The sequence below is a fragment of the Typha latifolia genome, chromosome 11 (assembly GCF_019914945.1).
Source record: "Typha latifolia isolate L0001 chromosome 11, TyphaL0001v2, whole genome shotgun sequence".
NCBI classification, from domain to species: Eukaryota; Viridiplantae; Streptophyta; class Magnoliopsida; order Poales; family Typhaceae; genus Typha; species Typha latifolia.
Genome location: NC_133096.1, coordinates 6737447 through 6756800, shown reverse-complemented (window position 1 = coordinate 6756800; position 19354 = coordinate 6737447). Strand labels below are relative to the sequence as shown.

The window sequence follows — 19354 nt, the reverse complement described above, 5'->3', positions numbered from 1 at the left end:
TTTGAATCAACTAGTTATATAAATGATCGATATAAGTAATTTTTCCTTGTTTAGCTTTTTCCTAATTAGATTTTCTATTAAATCAATTACTTTCGTATTTCTACGTACACCTCGGATTTGATAAATTTATTTGGTCAATGACCTAATAATAATTTATTAGGTAGTTGTTTAAGGAGCTAAGCTGTATTTTTAAGATGGCTTCCGGTTCCATAACTTATTCACATGACTTTTATGGTGCTCCAAGAGTATAAAACTCTACTAATGATTGGTAGAAGAAGGGTTATTTATTCTAATCACCCATTTGTTGGTCAAAAGCTTCTTAGCTAACTAACTATCCACCTCTATTTTCCCTTAGTTTGATCAATAAAATGAATACAAACTAAAATGGATGACATAGCTGGCACATTCAAGTTAAATGGGTTGACTTTGTTAAAACGATAAACATGAACCGGCTAGGAATCCTATTAAGCAAGTCAACTCATATATAATCCAAAGTCTTTGAATTTGTGATTGAGATTATCTCTTGCAGATCAATTAGGGTGCGCTGTTAAATACATACTAATACACCGATCATGCATATCTTATCGTCAAGATCATGTTCACTTTGATTCTACGATTCCTGTATTCAATTTTGAACTAGATTACAACTGTGAACCAATACTTAATGCATATTCGACGGTTCTTTTGAATCAACCTGCACAAAATCGTCTGCGCGATCGTACTGAATCTCAACCCTTGAATTTGTGTCAAATTATTGTCGAGTGACCCTTAGTTAGGCTCATCATCTTCCTCCTCTCTAATAATCAAAGTTACTTTTTTGTCAATTTTACAATAACATCGACTGCTGCAATCGGAGCATCTCCTCTTATTTTAGATTGTAAAAAGTAGATGAGCATATTAACTCTCAAATTACTTACAAAATAAGCCGCTAAATAATAGTGATATTTAAATAGACTCAAGAAGTCTACTTAATTTAGATGGACGAAGGGTTTATATTTTAAATGACAAAGATATGTCTAATAGTATTCGAACTCAAAACTCCTAAGCTTTTAGAGCCGATGGTAAATTAAAACTTAGGGTGTCTTACATTAGTCAGCGCAATAACAAAGCCGCTGATGCTATTAGCCGTTTAACCATTTAAGATTACTTACGTAAAGAATGTAATTAACCATTTAATCCCATTTAATTGAAATACATGTCTACAAGGACTTTTCTTTAATAAAAAGGGGCCCAAAATCCAGAGACGCCTCCTTCCGATGCCGTCCACGTCACGTTCCTACTCACCCATTATCATCAATGCATCATCCCATTCCATTCCACCTCTCCATCATGACATGCACATACCATACCATACGATACCATACACCATCCCCATCCCCATCCCCATGGTCATTAACTCGTTACCCCCATTCCCCATTTAAATTCCGCTGTACTACGCCACGAGAATAACACCCAGACCTCTTAAGATAGAAAGAGAGAGAGAGAGAGAGAGAGAGAGAGAGAGAGAGAGAGAGAGAGAGAGAGATGTGGAGCTCTTCCTGTGAGGCAGACTCCCCTGTTTCTTTACCAAATTCTGACCCAAACCCCTTCTTCGCGGCGAAGAGAACCAAGAAGGCAAAGAGAACAAAGCAAAGGAGAAGCGAGGAGGAGGAGGCGTGGCCGAGGAAGGCCAGCGGCGGAGGCGGCGGCGTGATGCTCGAGGGATACGTGGCGGGCGCGTCGGACGGGGCGGAACAGGGACCGGACGGTAGAGAAGGCAGCGTGGCGAGGACGAAGAGCCTCACGGACGACGATTTGGAGGACCTCAAGGGGTGCCTCGACTTAGGGTTTGGTGGGTTCAGCTACGACGAGATCCCCGAGCTCTGCAACACGCTTCCGGCTCTCGAGCTCTGCTACTCCATGAGCCAAAGGTTCTCGGACGAGACGGAGACGAGTTCTTCGCCTTCCGTTGCCAATTGGAGGATATCTAGTCCAGGTAAACAACCTTAATTCTTCGATTGGTTAGTAGTTTCTACTCGAATCTGAGTGTCTGGATTTGGATCTGAGCGAAAGATTTCATTTTGGACTAGCGCTTGCTTTTCTTCAAAGCTTTGGTGGAACAATTGGTGGGTTGAAGTTTTGATTTCTCGTAAGGTGGTTGATTTACTTGTAGCTGAAGATAGAGATTTGGGCGACCTCAGATTGTAGATAGAACTTGTTTTGCGAAAAATTGATATATATTGAATTTGGTTAATATTTGGAGTAATGTTTCCTTTGTGTGCCTGTTTTTAGCTTTTGGCGAGATTTGCATCATATCTTTGACTTCTCATCCTTTTGCATCTCTTTGATCCTTACTGTTTCAGTTGAAAGGAATACTATATTTGCTTTTACTTATATTTGCAGTCCGTTTGTTCCTCAGGGTTTTTGCTGTGAGCTCAAGGTTAATATCTGATCAACTTTAATACTTTTACTAGCTAACAAGATGCTTTCAGCTAATGCTTTGCTATGGGAACAAATTTTCTTTAAGAATCTTCTTCTTTTGAATTTGATATCAATGAATCATCAATCTGTCGATCTAGTTATGACTCTCTTTTTTTCCCTGTCAAAAGATTTCCTTTACTTATTTAGTAGATTATATCAGCAACCACACTGCAGATGAAGATTGTTTATCTGAATCTTCATTTTTCTTTGCTTTCAGGGGACAATCCTGAGGAAGTTAAAGCAAGACTAAAATATTGGGCGCAAGCCGTCGCATGTACTGTAAGATTGTGCAGCTGACAAAACACATTCGCAGTATTATCGAGAAGCAATTCTTTGATGAGTGAGAGCCGACAACGCAGGCTTTATACTCTACTGATCCTTGCTGCTTAATGCCATCCAGAATGCTGTGCATACTGCTCAGTGCCATCTGATGCGGATGATCAAATAGATAACATTGAGATGGAAAAAATTGAGAAATTTGAATTGATAATGGAGATTATGCATTACGCATTCACAATTCTGAATATATTGTTTGATTTAATTGATAAAAAATGAATAAAAGCATTTCTTTTGTTGACCGGAACAAATACTTTTTGTTCCACGGTATGGTTCCTAATTTCTTATATCCTGAGAATTATCATGTCAGCTAATGCTCCTCTGAATTAGTTTCCACTTTTATGATTTGTGCTATGGCAGTCACAGTTGATTCAATCTAATATGGATGTGAAGCTCTCTAACTATACAGGATGAGTTGCATGGGATATCTAAGCAGTAGATAACTTGTTGCGGAGTTTCGTGCGCTGGAATAGATATCTGATCATATGATTCCCCACAACATGTTTTGATATATCATACAAAGGAAACCATCTGGATCTCAATGCCCACAGTCTTGGCAATTCAGGCTGCTTGATCATGGTCCTCACACAAGCAGGTCTTTGGAGGTGATACCTTGAGTTTGCTACAAGCTGGTGTGACTAATGAGATGTTCAGCTGATTAAGATGGGTCTTTCTGAATCTGGGACCATAAACCTTTGTCCACTGAAGACAACTTCCTGTGATTCTCTATTGGATTCTGTTGTTTTCCTCCCCTTTTGGCAAATGTCTATTCGTGTACTCCACCGCAAGCATTTCTTTTGTTGTTAAGCTCTGGGGAACCTAGTGCACTTACCAGAAGAGCTGTGATGAACACAAACAGTGCATAACTGAATTATTTTGTGTTTTTTTTGGCTTTTTATTCTGTTACTGGCATAAAAATAGTTTCAGTTGTTAGCCTCCTTGCAAGCTATTTCTTTAAATATCACTGCAAAGCACTGCCATGTCATACAATGCAGGATATTTGCTGTGAATTTCCTTTATGTGACCATGAAAGGAGATGTCTTTTAGATGTATCCATGTAAAATTTCTTCTTTCATAGGATTTTTCATTAGCACAGGTAACACACATAAGGAGTATCAAGGAATCAATATTTATAGGGAATCAAGCGAAATCACTATAGGTTTCAATGAAACGAGGGCTACGACTTATAAATAAAGAAAGGAAAAGAAGCGAAATCACTATAAGAGTAGGTGATTAAAAATGTTATTAAGACGGAAACAACAAATTCTGCTACTAATCATCAGAATATGTTTATCTACTCCTAGTCTTTCTCTAGAAGAAAAATGCAATTATATAATTTGTAGAATTTTTTTTGAGTAATGTGAGCTTAATTAACATATATAATCCTCGCGGTTAAGAAGTAAGGTTAGCAATGTAAACAAACTGATTGCAATTGGCCGACAGTGGCAAACTTGTAATTCACATAAAAAACTGATAGCAATAGGAGAGACGAATTTATATTTTTAATTTTATTATATCAATGTCAGCGTATCAACATAAGCAAAATTATAGATTTCCTTGTTAGGAAATTATACTCTCTCAAAATTATGCCTCTTGCCCATTGGACCGTTAGCGGGTTTAACCGCTGTAACTGAACAATCCGAACCGCATCGAACGTCCGGTTCGTCTTTTCATGGCTTCACCTTTTCCGTTCTCTCGTCTCTTCACAATCCTCTCCATTTCAGATGCTCACGAGGACTAAACCTTTCTCCCCTCCCCTCCTCTCCCTCGCCCTTCGTCTCCTCCACTCTTCCAAAACCCTAATCCCAAGAGCTCCTCAAACGCCTAAATCCCGCGCCACCTCCCGCCCCTCCGCCGTCGAATCCATCTGCTCTCTGCTCTCAAGTTCCTCCGACCCCTCCCAAACCCTAGACGATCTCCTTAAGGATTTCAAGCCCAAACTCACTTCTGACCTTGTCTTGGACATCCTCAGGAGTCACCGCCAGTTGGGTCGATCGAGAACCCTACAATTCTTTTCCTGGGCTGGGTCTCACCTCGGTTTCCGCTTCGACGACGCCGTAGTTGAGTACGTGGCGGGATTCCTCGCACAAAGGGAACCTTTTGATGATCTCAAGCGGCTTCTCAAGACCGTGGCAGCGAACAATGGTCGGGTATCGACTCGGACTGTTCTGATATGTATTTGGTCCCTTGGGAGGCAGGGGAGGGTTCTAGAGGCGCTTGCAATTTTCGAGATGATGGAATTTGAGTTGAATTGTTATCCAGATAACTTGGTGTTCAATAGTGTGCTCTATTTGCTTTGCAAGACGGAGTGTTCTGGTGGTATGATTGATGTCGCGCTGACTATATTTCGTAGGATTGGGCAACCTGATGCGAACTCTTATAGTAGTATTATTGTTGGATTGTGTGTGTCTGGGAGGTTGGAGAATGCTCTTCAGATGTTCGATGAAATGCGACGGTGTAATCTGGCACCTAGGAGAAGTGTGGCTAATGCTCTTATTGGGCAATTGTGTGAGATTGGGGGTAGGAAGGAGCTAGTTGATAAAGTCCAGGTTAAGGATTGGCGGAGGCCATTTGATATCTTGGTTCCTAATATTGCAACTAAGAGTGCCACAGAGACCGCCTTTGAGGTTTTTCGAGTGGTTACTAAGTTGGGTCTGTTGCCAAGCTCACGTGTTGTGACTAAAGTTATTCTGGAGCTTTGCCGCTGGGGGAAGATTGATGAGGCAATTGAAATCCTGAATGTGTTGGAGAGTAGAAAGCCATTGTCTATTAATGTAAGTTACGCTATTGTGATAAGGGCACTCTGTGGTGTCCGCCGTATAGATGAAGCTTGTAATTTGTTTGGGAGGATGATACATCTGGGTTTAAAGCCAAAGCTTACAGTTTACAATGCAATAATATGTGCACTTTGTAAGTTAGGAAATGTAGTTGACGCGCAAAGCTACTTTGAAACTATGAATAAGATGAAGTGCGAACAAGATGGTGCGACATATACTATGCTCATCCATGCCTACTGCAAGGTTCAGGATTTGGATACTGCTTATAGGTTAATGATGGAGATGGTCGGATTGGGTTTGAAGCCACATTTTAATACCTCCAGTTTGGTGGATGGTCTTCTAAGAAAAAACGGCAGGATTGATTTGTCACTGAAGTTGGAAAGGAAAATGGAGGTTCAAATTTTACATCTTTATTGCAAAGAAGGTAGATTTGAGGCTGCATATGACAAGTTAAACTCAATGATTGCAAAAGGTTTCTATCCACCGGTCTATGCAAGAGATGCATTTGAACGTGCATTTCAGGGATCTTCCAGGTGGAAGATAGCCAAAGATCTGCTTGAGAAAATGGATGATAATGTTATCCAGAAAATTGCTCAAGCTTAAGGGATCAAGTTGCCTAATACTCAAGGTTTGGTGATTATTCATTTATTGGTAATGATTTCACTTGCTTGCATTTTTCTTCTTTGATTCTTACTTCAAACTTCTTGTTATTTAGACCTTAGACCCCTTACATAAGACGTGCACTTCATAGATCCAAGATAGATAGGAAAGTTGGCTATATAAGGTTTGTGTATTGGACGACATATTTATCCACATGATACCATGAGATGATAATTTACGCATTTCTACTTGAGTTTCTATCTGTGCTTATAAAGTCAGCTTGCATGCATGGAAGAATGCATTACTCTCATCTCTTTGCCTCATGTAAGAATATTCTTTCATAGTATCTGAATCAGAGAGATTATGATCTTTATGAAGATTTAAAAAGAATATTCCATATATACAGACTGGAATAAAAGGAAATGCATTTAAATTTAGTACTTAACAAGTGACTGGTAAATGGGAAAAGAGTAAATACAAACACATTGTAAATTAGCTCTTAACTGTAACACCTTTCCGATTCATTTGGATTATGTATTCGGTATAAATACGTTGGATCATGCCCTAACCAAGTGTACATAATATGAACTTAGTTGATGTTTCTAAATCCCTTGATTGACTGATACCTGGGATAGTTTTGCTTCTTTTTTCTTTTTTTTCAAATCATTGTTGTTTAGTTGAATTGCTACTTTCATGATACAGCACAGGAGTTATATGTGGATATTTTCTGACGGTTGAAGACTTGAAGTAAAGGCATAGATAGTTTTGCACTATGGTTGCTCCATGATAGCATTGCTACGTTATGCGCATTGAGCAATGTGGTTTATTGACTTTATCAAGTACAAGATTTTTATCTTCATGTAATTGCATTAATTGCAAGACTGTTCCTTTTCTCTTTTTTGTACAGGATGTTCTGTGGGACCCAGCTTCAGGGTTGTCTATATTATTGTTTGAACTAGTCATGCCGGTTAATGCTATTGCTTATTTTTGTAGGCTGTCTTTTCTCGAAGGAAAGTAACACAATTTTCTTGATTCATCTACTTTCTCAGAGACCTCGTTACAGATATTATATGAAAAACAGAAAAAACTGCCTTGCATGATTCCTCAGGTCATATATTTCATGTTGGATGTCGATTCATACAAACACGTGCAATTTTCAATGTGACTGCCAGTTCATTAAAAACTACATTCGAGTTCACCAACCTCCATAATGAGATAAGTAGCACTGAATATTCTAGATTACTTTCATCCTCCTCTGTACATAATTTTTCATAATTGCTGTTGTGCTTGTACTGCTAAACAACTGCTTAATCTTGTCCATAATGGGATTAATCCCCTGCATCATACGTAATCTATTAGATTTATGGAATTTATTACCCTTCAACTATTGTCCAAATACATTTCGCACTTCTCATAAAATTCTGGTCTCATTTTCTCATTATACTGATCTATATGGGTGCTAGTAGTGAATCTAGTGATTTCCAAGATCTATATGAAATCTGACAGCCTAAGGCATTGGTATGAGAACAGTCTGACCAGAGTGTTGGATCCTCTTTGTTTTGCAAGTGCTGCTTTATCATGGCGAAATTTAGATTGTTTATCACATTGAAACTTGTTTTTATTTGAGATTCTGGACTTCTCTTATCTTCTCCAGGAGGCATGACATCAAGACTCAGGATTGCAAAGCAAGAAGTTGAAGCTCAATCGCAGTCATCAACTGACAGGAATGGGAAAAAGGCCAACTTTATAGTAAGCATATGTTCGGCCCCATAGCGGGAGATGAGTTTCCACCTCTTGAGGCTTTGGCTGGTCAAGATTTGTCATTGTCATTGTCATCTCCTATATAATGAGAACTTGAATGAATTAGTCCATAGATACCTGTCTTTGGATTGAAGAGGAGAACCATTAGCAGGAAATCATCTAAAAGGGGGAAGGTGGAAGTTTATCTGTGGCACTATGACAAATTGTGGGCTTCACAGATTAATAGGAGTACCCATTTGGCAAAAGTGTCATGAGGAATCAGAGCTGAGTTCTTCCTCTATTGTATGAATCCTCTCTGAGATGGCAAGTATGCCGATAGGATTGTCTATCTAGGCAGTGGCCCCTTCTTCATGGGTGGGTCCATTTATATGGGAGTTTCAAACACTTGGTAACTAAGTTCTTTACCCTCTTCTGCATTTTCAATTTCATGACCATTGAAGCAGACTTAGGTTTGTTAGAAATGTCTTCCTTTTCTTCTTTTCCCTTTGAATGTTAGGGTTTAAAATGCTTAAGTTTTCCATTGGATTGTTGCTTGAGGGAATGGAAATCCATACATGGAAGGGAAAAGAAGGGAACTTATAATGAATATAGATATTCACCTATAACTATATATTTACTTATACATCTGAAGTACATATACACGACATATATACACAAACACAAGTATCAACTAGCACAAACCCCTGGCTTTGAATGGAAGGTGCAAGAAGTTTATTGTCCTTGTCTTCTGCACACCTCATGTCGATCTCTGGAACAAGAGATTGGATCACTTTTTTAGTTTCCAAGACTGACACCTGTAGACATGTCCTTTTTTCCAATTCAATTAGGTCTATTAGTCGGCTTATGAATTTTCTAACAGGAACTCGTTGAGGTTTCCATTGAAATGACTACAGAATCTTTGTTAACTGAAAATATCTGTTCAGAACACACTCACATACATTATTTGTCCCACAGCTTGGAAATACTGCTGCATCTTAACTTTAACTGAAAGCCGTAAGAAAGTTCCCGGATGGATTCGTCTACCTTTATAGAGAGTTTCCGAAGGATCACGGATTGATGCTCATACTTTCTCAACTGAGGCTGACTCTGCAAAATCTAGTGTTGCAGTGTGTTCTTCATCACCTTGGTATATTTAACAAGACCCTTTAAGAAATGATTTTATTTGTGTGAGCTCTTTAGTGAATTATTAGAGTATGCAGTATTGTTGTTAGTAAACTGATTAAGCAGATCTTTAAGCGCGACTGTTATTTTAACTTTTGGATACTACTTCCAAGTCAAAAACCATGTTTTTGATCAAAGAGAAGATGTTAATTGCTCAGGATAATATGTGGTTGAAGGTCACCAATATCTATAGCATTGCCCTTTGTATGTAGTTAGTTAATAAGGGTACTTTTTCTATAGTTTCTTGCAACTTTTAACTAGCCATTGCTTCAGTATCAACTCTTTGTAGTTTCTTGTAAAATTATATTTTATCCTCTTGTAATTAGGCCTAATATTATTTTACTCTTCTATAATTTTATTTGTGTCATTTTAAGCCCAATGTGATTATATTCAAATTGAAACTCTGAAACTGTTACTTTCCATCATATTTGACTAATTTACAGCTCGAATTTGAAAATACTTGTTAGAGACAAAATTGTAGATAATTGAATAAAATTTTCAGCATAATTAAATTAATACCGATTAGATTTCAAATGATAAAGATATGATAAAAACATACATATGTTCAATATATTTATCATATCTTTATCATTTAAAATTTAATAGGTATTATTTCTTATACATTAAAAAGTTTGTCCAATTATTTATGACTTTGTTACTAATGAATATATTCATATTTGATTTATAAATTGGTTAAATATGATTGAAAAAGTAATAGTTTTATTTTAAATATAATCGTAAGGGTAAAGTGACACAAATAAACTAGGGGGGGGTGAAGTGAATTTAGGCCTAACCCCTTCAGTATATTACAATTGATATTTAATGTGCATCTTCATTACAGGGCTCACTCGTTCATAGGTCACTGATAATAATATAAGATAAAGTTGACCCCATTGATGACCGGCTGCACTGGTTAAAAAAGTTTATGATCGAAGGCAATACACGGGAGGAGAGTTGTGCTTGTGAACATGGGCAGTAGCTCCGGTCCGTATACCCCTTGAACCCTGTACCGATACACCACTCACCCGAGATTATCATCTTGCAATGTTGATGGACAATCAAGTAAATGTTACAATGCTTTCAGATTCTGTCATACAGTAGTACATGGGCATTTGCACTGCAGCTTCTGGTGGAGGCTGCATGCTTTCTTCACCTGGTGGCATTGCTGTGAGAGCTTTCATGGGATGTGGATTGAGAACAACGAAGGTTTTGATGCTGGATGAGTGAATATGTCTTTATCAGCCCCAATATCAGTCCCAACAGCATTGCTTGTGGTAGCTCCCGTTTTTCCTGTTCATATTACATGTGAGCCTTATCATGAATACCTTGGTTTTATAGAAATAACCTTATCATTAATTAGAAGCTTCTCTTCTCTTATTATGATATTGCTGAGCAGTGATTTAACAATCATTTATTACAATGCTGTGTTCCAGATCTAATTTTGTATTTACTTGTAAATACTCAAGTCGTCTAGATTTGTTTTTTCAGGACAAATTTCTTTGAAGTATGAGATGTAGAATTCTTTCTGAACATCTTAACATAGTAATGACTACTGAGCAAATCGTTATGTTGTGCCATTAGAGATTTAAAGCTTATCAAAATCTATGTCTAAAGCTATCATGATCTCTGATGACTGGAGATGGTTTTGCAGAAATATTTATGCAACAAATACTTGTGTTTGGTGATGGGGCTTTTGCAATATAATTGAATTTTTTTTTAAATTTAGCATATAAAATTGAGTACATATCTTTTCTATAGCCAAGGTACATTTGGTTATAGTAGAGAGCACATAATTTATATAGATACTGCATACTAGAATCTATTAGTATAAGTTGAAAAATTAAATATAATTAAATTGTGGATGCAAAATGGTTCTTGATTTATTAATTTGATGTATGGTTGATCTGTTAATAGAATTTTTGCTCTATAGATACAAATACAATACCTTCTAATTTTCTTTTTGTTTGAGAAAAAACCTGTACCAGCACAATACTCAAACCGCTAAATCTGAGGAGGATTCATTAGTGTTCAAAATGTACTAAGTTTAGAGAAGATTAATGGCCAGATAGCAAAATTACTACAACTTTTAAGCTACTAATGTTCTCGTGCCAAATTTTCATTGGCTTACAAATGAGAATTATATTTTATATAACCATGTCTGATAAGAATAGTAGACGCTAAATGAATTTCTTAAACAGGCTGATGATATTACATCATAAATAAGCTGTTGATTTTTATAGTTTATATTTTAACAGGAGAAATTATTCTCTCCCATGGTTAAGTTTAAATTCACTTCAATCTGTTACAATTTCATTTGTATTTTACTCCCTCGTGATTACATTTAAATTGAAGCCCTCATTTTTTTTTTCTTACATATTTTGACAAATTTATAGGTTAAATTTAAAGATATTCATTAAAGACAAAGTTATATATAATTAGATAAACTTTATAATGTATCTAAAATAATACCAATTAAATTTTTAAATGATAAAGATATAATAAAATAAGACATATGTTTAATATTCTCATCATATTTTTATCCTCTAAAATTCGATTAGTATTATTTTAGTGGGTTGAAAAACTTATCAAATTATCTACTATTTTGTCTCTAATGAGTATCTTCAAATTAAATACGTAGATTAGTTAAATATGATAGAAAAAATTATGTTATAGTTTAAATATAATTATAAGGGGATAAGGCTATATAAATAAAAATATAAATGAGCTAAGGGGGTTGAATTGAATTTAAGCTAACTACACAGCCAAAATATAGTTTACCCATTCCAATATGACAAATTATAGTTTATATTCTTAGCTAAATAATGATAAATCTCAGTACATAGTAGCAAAGCCCTTGGAAAAGGAAAAAAAATAGATAAAAGAACTAAAGAACAAATCACAGCCGTCAATCAATTGTTTGCATCAATCCTACGACCAAGATTTACCAATCTCCACCTTCTTCTCCGTCACACTCCTTTTCCAACTCCTTTTCCACTCCTCTCTCTCTCCCCCCATTCCCACCTCCTCTCTCTCTTCTTTCCCAAAGCCCTCGCCTGCCACCGCATCGGGCGCTGCCGCCGCCGCCGCGGCAGCCGCAGAAAAGAGCTCCGCCTCTTCGTCGCCTGCTATATTTATTCATCTGTCTCTATATCTATCTAGCTATCTCGCTGTCTTTACATCTCGTTCCCCGTCTTCCACCAGTCCGAGGTGACAATCATTCACATTTATTGGAATTCCATTTTTTTTCCTTTCTATCTTCTTTCCGATAGTTCTTATGGTGCTCAGCCCGGCTAATGGACGACCGTCGGTTGTAGTTTTGTGGTGAACTTTATTTATTTATTTTTGCTTCTCTATTAGGGGTTGAATTCTGTGCCAATTCGATTGTTCTGTTTGAGAAGTTGAGATCTTTGGTCTCATGATCGATCGATCTGGATGACCTTTTCTTTAACTTAGCTCTTTCTTCAGTGTTAATTGTAACTTTCTTGATAGATTTAGGATGTTGGGGGAAGAAATTTTGATAGCTTTGAGTTGTTTGGAGGATACAAGGTCTCAATGTTTATAGGCTCAACTCTTTGTGCAAGGAGCCAAGGACACAGATATGAACGTTGGGTTAGTTATAATGTCTGTGCCTAACTCAATGGAGGGAAAGGAAAACAAACGTTTCGTACTAGAACATCAGAGAAGTCATTTTGCAGGGCACTGGAATAGTAGAAAAGTCATTTTGACTAAGTCATGTTATATTTTTTTCAAGTCGTGCATCATCATCATCATCTCCAACTCTTTTACTAAAGGTTATACCGGAGGACTATTTGTAGTAGAGGAGGAATTGGCAAAATTTCTGACAGCTTATTATCCTAATTCGTTCTACTTTTTTACTATAAGATAAAGTCGAGCAAGAGAAGGAATTGATAGTCAATTGCAGGTAGTGGTATGTCTGTCAATCCTTGTGAGTTCAATTCCTAACAATATTTATCTTGAATGAGAACATTTTGTAGTAAGCTGAAGTGTCAGATATGCATCTAGTTGTTACTATGTGCCCAAGACTTCCTTTGGCATCAGTGTAAAGTTTATCTAATATTAGGATTAGGTCTGGGCGTCTGGCTGTAACTGTGTTGAGTCCATGTCATATTCCAAAGAGGTTCATTTTTTGACCTGACTGGTTAATGATCCTTATCAGTAGCTTGAGTGGTTAAAGGACCTCCATAACAACTACTATTATGCTTTCCTGGTTATAGGATAATATTGCTGACTTAATTGAGATAAAAACTCATTGACACCTTAGCCTTACTATCACATTTAGTGATGTCCTCTTGAAAAAGGAGTCGGAGTGCATGAGGCTCCTGCCAATTCGAGGTCTAAACAGGCAAGATGTATTCTACCTTAACCTCATTATTGAAGAGGTTGTTTCCTTCAATGAACTCATGACCGCTTGCCTGTGAATTGGTGGAATTTTCTGATAACGGAGAACCTATTCTTGCATTACACTATTTCGCAACAACTGGACATGATCTCAGCGACGGGGTTTCGAAAATTGTTATGAAGCTTGATTCTTTGGATTCTTGAAGTTTGAACATGATTCTTGGATCATCTTATACTCACTACCTTTGAATTGATTAATTTGTTTCCATAAGAAAAGGTTACACCTGAAAATTGAATTTGGATAGCATTCTTAAGATCAAAAGTTAACTGCTATGTGGGTTAGTTTGTAGGTGGTTTCATTGTTGAGAATAATCTTGTGATGTGATCAATCTTCATTTAGAGAACCTTGACCTAGTGGTGCTTCAGTGATGGCATCCTTTCTGAGTTCAATCTTTGGAATTTTGGTAGTCATTTTTGGGTCAATTTTTAATTCCTCACTCCTCAGCCACCTAATTCTTGAACTCGTTTCTGGATTTCTTCTTGAGTAGCCTTACATGCCATGCTTTTTGTTGAACTTGCAATCAAAACCACACCCTTGTGGCAGGGTGCAGCATATGATTGACTATATAATATAATTTGATGTATTTAATCTCTTTGGTAGGTGGTTACTAAGGTAATGTTTGTCTTTCAATCTATTATTTTTGTATTTTCAACTTTTGGAGAGTTACATCTTATTTAAACTTTTCTTCAGATCTAGTTGTTCATATCTGTATCCTGCTTACTGATGTTCCAAATTTCCAGATTTTGAGTTTTTCCTGAACACCTGCACCTAATTAGGTTAAATGCAGGCTGATGGTGAGAGGACGGGATGCTTGCTGGGAGCACTGTGTCTTGGTTGATGCGACAAGACAAAAAGTTAGATGTAACTATTGCCGTCGTGAGTTCAGTGGTGGGGTTTATAGGATGAAATTCCATCTGGCTCAGATAAAGAATAAGGACATTGTACCATGCAGTGAAGTTCCAGATGATGTGAGAGATTTAATTCACAGCATCTTAAGCACTCCTAAAAGACAGAAAGCTCCCAAGAAGCCTAAGATAGATCAGGTACTCAATGGTCTTCAAAATAGTTCCTCCGCCAGCAGTGGTTTCAATGCCAATAATGCTGGATCTAGTGGGCAGCACGGCAGCACATGTCCGTCTTTGTTATTACCCCACCCTTCGACAAGTGCACAACCAACTATAGATGATGCTCAAAAGGAAAAGCATGATAATGCCAATAAAAAAGTTGCCCTATTCTTTTTTCATAATTCTATTCCTTTCAGTGCAACTAAATCTATCCATTATCAAGCTATGGTTGATGCTATTGCAGAATGTGGAGCAGGCTATAAAGCACCCACTTATGATATGTTGAGATCAGATCTTTTGGAAAAAGTTAAAGGAGAAGTAGGTGAAAGATACAGAGTTCTTAAGGATGAGTGGAAAGAAACAGGTTGCACCATTTTGTCAGATAGTTGGTCAGATGGAAGTTCCAGATCACTTTTAGTTTTTTCAGTTGCATCACCCAAAGGAATACATTTTATAAAATCAGTAGATATATCATCTCGTGCAGATGATGCATACTATCTGTTTGAGTTGCTCGACTCTATTATAATTGAAGTTGGCATGGAGAATGTGGTGCAAATCGTTACAGATAGTGCAACCAATTATAATTGTGCAGCAGGGCTCCTCCTAAAGAAGTATCCGTCAGTATTTTGGTCTCCATGTTCTTCATACTGTATTGAGAAGATGTTGGAGGATATGAGTAAGCAGGAGTGGCTAAGCTCAGTTTTAGAGGAGGCCAGGACCATTGCAAGGTATATATACAGCAACCCATGGATACTAAATATTGTGAGAAAATTTACTGGAGGGAAAGAGCTGATTAGACCAAAATTGACGAGATTTGTGACCCACTTCCTTACTTTGAGGTCTATTGTAATTCAAGAAGAGAATTTGAAGCACATGCTTTCCCATGCTGATTGGCTATCATCTGTATACAGCAGAACACCTGATGGGCAAGCACTTAAGTCATTGCTGTTTCTTGAGAGATTCTGGAAATCAGCACATGAAGCTGTTAGTATATCTGAGCCACTTCTGAAAATCTTGAGAGTGGTTGATGGTGGTATGCCTGCAATGGGTTATATATATGAGGGTATAGAAAGAGCAAAACTGGCAATTAAGGTACTCTATAAAGGATGTGAAGAGAAATGTGTGCCAATCTTAGAAATTATTGAGAGGAGATGGAGCATGCAACTTTATCATCTACATGCAGCTGCCGCTTTCCTCAATCCCTCGATCTTTTACAACCCAAATTTTAAGCTAGACGCTAACATGAGAAATGGCTTCCATGCGGCCATGTGGAAAATGTTTCCCGATGAGAAAGACAAGATTGCACTTACCAAGGAACAACCTGTATACTTAAATGCACAAGGTGCTCTAGGTAGTGAATTTGCTGTAATGGGGAGGACATTGAATGCACCTGGTATGGACCTAAGTTTTTGCAAATCAATTTATGTTGAGCTTTAGATGACCAAGCTAAAGATTTTATTAGATTTATTGAAGCAGTAATTGGTTAGACAATCTAATCTCTTCTTTTCTCTCAATTGTTAGGTGATTGGTGGGCTGCATATGGTTATGAGATTCCAATCTTGCAGAGGGCAGCAATGCGGATTCTTAGCCAGCCATGTAGTTCGTACTGGTTCAAATGGAATTGGAGCACTTTTGAGAATGTGTTTATGAAGAAATATAGCAAGATGGAACTAGAAAAGCTGAGCGATTTAGTTTATGTGCACTGCAATCTCCGTTTACAGGCTATAAGCCAAAACAGAGCTGGAAATTGTAGACCAGTTGTATATGATGAAATAGATGTAAGTTGTGAGTGGCCAACGGAGTCTGAATCTTCATCACTAATTTTAGATGATTCATGGTTAGACAATCTTCCTTTTGGATGCAGAAGTAGCCCTTCAGCTTACGAATAATTGATCATAACAGCGAGCAAGAAGTATTTGCAAGCGTTGTACATGCGTGACAATTTATTACTAATTCATAGAAATTACATATTAAGTAGTTATTCAAGTTAATATCTAACTTCTTTTCTGTGCTTTTACTTACAGATTATTACCATGAGTCCATGACCATATATTTTTGAGCCATGTTCAAGTAGGCTCCCCACAAGTTAATTAATTATTCCTTTCTGGTTTTCCTTAATTTCATGTTTTATAGAAGATCTTCGTGATATTGTATGGAGTATGGACATATTTTCTTTTATCACTGTTGGCGCTTCAACATGCCACTTGCATGCGGTGGTCATGGGATCAAGTTACGGAATGACAATTGGGGGTAAGGCTGCATTCCTTGTATCCTCCCTGAGCCCAATTTAGTTTGAGCCTTGTGCTCTGCAATTTCTTAGATTGCTGATTTTTCAAAGAAAGTACTAGTAGCAGTTCTTCCTGAGTATTGATAATGCCTTTGTAAAAAAAAAAAAAAAAAAAAAAAAAAAAAAAAAAAATCAGCTTTGGTTTTTCAGTCAAGTTTGCGAGATACTCAGGTTACTCTCAGTAAAAAATCACCTTAACTTGCTTTCTAGAGGTTACTCTCAGGTGATGCCATTATGCTGAACTTGAGATGTTAGTCTGAAACCTCAGGTTATTTTATCTGTTTGGCTTGTAGATGATGTCAACTTTTTAGAACTTCTGTTTCCTTTTAGTTGTTATTTGAAGAAAAAGTCAACACTTATTTGGTGGTTTGATTTTCATTCTTCTTGTCAAACTACTTAGTAACGAAAGAACCACTTTATCTTAGAATTGCTCAGCTTGTATTGCACATTACAAGATTACCTGAGATCATCTTTTTCCTTATCCATCTTTTTTCCATTTTATCCTAGTTCTTGTTAACAGGTTGAAGGTTGTTGGTTTGCAGCAGATGCCTTTCTGTAGTATGATGTGCACTTCAGCATATGTGAGGTTAATTTTTTGGTAATTTCTATACTGTTTCATATCACATGCTATAGCATTTTTTTGTCAGGATTTCGTGGTGTTTCTTCTCATTTTAGTAAGACATACATTTCCTAATCAGCATTCCTGAACCTGTAACTTTAATCGTCAATGTCCTTATAATATTTCAGCTCTTCTTCTCATATACACTCAGTAGTTTGTATTCTAGGTTTCTTTTTAATGCTTGAGTCTGAAGATGTACAAAAAAGGTTTGTAACTTTGATGTCTTTTAAGTTTTCATTTGAATATTCTCATTTTCTAAAGCATCCCATACAAGACTTCCCTTTGTTGTGCTTGATGAGCTGCTTTTTAGTTATTGACTTATTTCTATATTGTATCTTCTCGCCTGTTATCCTAGAGTTCATTTCTCATAGGGCTTATGTGAATTTCTTAATTTGTAGGATTCATGTTTGCTTATCTTTGTTCTGAATTATGATTGTCAGATAAAATTCAGTTACCTTTGCCTGCAATGCATCACTTAAGACCCAAAAGAAAGCATTCCTGCCTGTGACTTTTGGATGCTTCGCCTTGATAGCAATCATGTCTTTCGAATTTTTAGTTGGTTATCTGAATCATTATTTAGCATTATATGCTATTACTTGGAAATTTTTGAGGTGGATATTTTTTGCCAAACAAATTGTGGATACATGATTGCACAACTGCTGAAATATAAGTGAAATGTACACCGAAATTTTGTTGTGAATTCTCTTTAACACTGATTGCCCAAAGTTCAGATATGGGGCATAACAATATCAGTGATTTCTGCCAGAATTATATGCTCATCTACTCAATTTAGGTTGTTCAACTTATGACATCTTGAAGAATAATCCATTCTGAGATCTTTTCAGAAGGCTGGGGGACTTCTAACTAACTGACTTGTATCCTGAACCAGGTAACTGGGTTTTTAGTACTATGCATTCTTGTTAAGCATCAACTGCTAGGGAATTCATATTCTTCACTTCTCAGCAGTTGGCAGATGTTTCTACTAAGTTTTGATTCACTTTACTGTCTCTAGTTTCCAGCTGAAAGGTTAGAAGAGAAAGTAACATCAATACAGTCGCTCAAAGGAAGAAAAAGAGAGGCTCTTTAGAGAGCTCTCTTATGAAGACAGCTTACCCTTCCTATTAACAATTAAAACTTGAGAAGGAACAAACAAGGCCAAGTATGGAATCTTGCTTTGCCTCTTAAAGTAGCTCCAATATTTCCTGTCTTACATGATAATAAAAAGTTGGTGATGCAGAACACTCAGACAGTGAGGTGGCCAACTTTTTATAATTGTTACATGGTCTCTCTCAGACTCATTATCAGGTTGCAGTTCCTTTTGTGCATGATCAATAGCACTGTGTCTCAATGAAAGAGTAGTGCCATGCTTACATATGCCAATGGGATAATGCTTAAATGGTTAAAGGTATATGAGTGATCTCGGGTCTGAACCCAGCAACAATGGTCTCTCTCTCTCTCTCAACAAAAAAAAAAAATATTATAGATATTTTCTGTAGGAATAATTACAATATTTAAATAATGTAATGATAATTATGATATATTGAAATTTTCAATTGCAATTATGTAAAAATCTCTGGATAATAATAACCATCTTCTTATTGTATAACACTTAGTAATATTCTCTACCTTTATATGTATTACACTTACATTCTATCTTGATGGAGAGGACACGTGGAATAAGAAAAATGATAAGAGGAGAGAAAATATTCTCTCCTTTTTATTTGGATATATGGGTGAAGAAAAAAGTAACTAACAAATCTTTCTCTTTGAATAGAGAAAGCAAAAAACGATCATTATAATAACTCTATTATATAATATAAATATTATTCATTAAAATTATATCTTATATCACACACTAATCTAATTATT

General features: G+C 36.7%; 3 protein-coding genes and 1 long non-coding RNA gene across 5 annotated transcripts; all 4 read left to right on the top strand.

Annotated features, from left to right (window-relative positions):
* The first annotated feature begins 1429 nt into the window (after positions 1-1429).
* On the top strand, positions 1430-3734 carry LOC140797827 (uncharacterized). Its single transcript, XM_073151503.1, has 2 exons — positions 1430-1975; positions 2678-3734. The coding sequence occupies exons 1-2, from the start codon at positions 1525-1527 to the stop codon at positions 2755-2757; spliced, it is 531 nt and encodes a 176-aa protein (XP_073007604.1). The 5' UTR covers positions 1430-1524; the 3' UTR covers positions 2758-3734.
* A 733-nt stretch (positions 3735-4467) lies between these two features.
* On the top strand, positions 4468-10515 carry LOC140797545 (uncharacterized). Its single transcript, XM_073151094.1, has 3 exons — positions 4468-8322; positions 8889-9060; positions 9937-10515. The coding sequence occupies exon 1, from the start codon at positions 4521-4523 to the stop codon at positions 6174-6176; it is 1656 nt and encodes a 551-aa protein (XP_073007195.1). The 5' UTR covers positions 4468-4520; the 3' UTR covers positions 6177-8322; positions 8889-9060; positions 9937-10515.
* Positions 10516-12120: 1605 nt separating this feature from the next.
* LOC140797543 (uncharacterized) lies at positions 12121-16570 on the top strand. Of its 2 annotated transcripts, none has more exons than XM_073151092.1 (3): positions 12121-12302; positions 14303-15972; positions 16101-16570. In XM_073151092.1, the coding sequence occupies exons 2-3, from the start codon at positions 14307-14309 to the stop codon at positions 16466-16468; spliced, it is 2034 nt and encodes a 677-aa protein (XP_073007193.1). In that variant the 5' UTR covers positions 12121-12302; positions 14303-14306; the 3' UTR covers positions 16469-16570. The 2 variants fall into 2 exon arrangements, with proteins under 2 accessions (XP_073007193.1, XP_073007194.1); XM_073151093.1 differs by having other exon boundaries at positions 12164-12302; positions 14292-15972.
* Positions 16571-18182: 1612 nt separating this feature from the next.
* LOC140797544 (uncharacterized) lies at positions 18183-18859 on the top strand. Its single transcript, XR_012110683.1, has 2 exons — positions 18183-18374; positions 18498-18859. It is a non-coding gene; the product is annotated as an uncharacterized lncRNA (long non-coding RNA).
* The last annotated feature ends 495 nt before the right edge of the window (positions 18860-19354 follow it).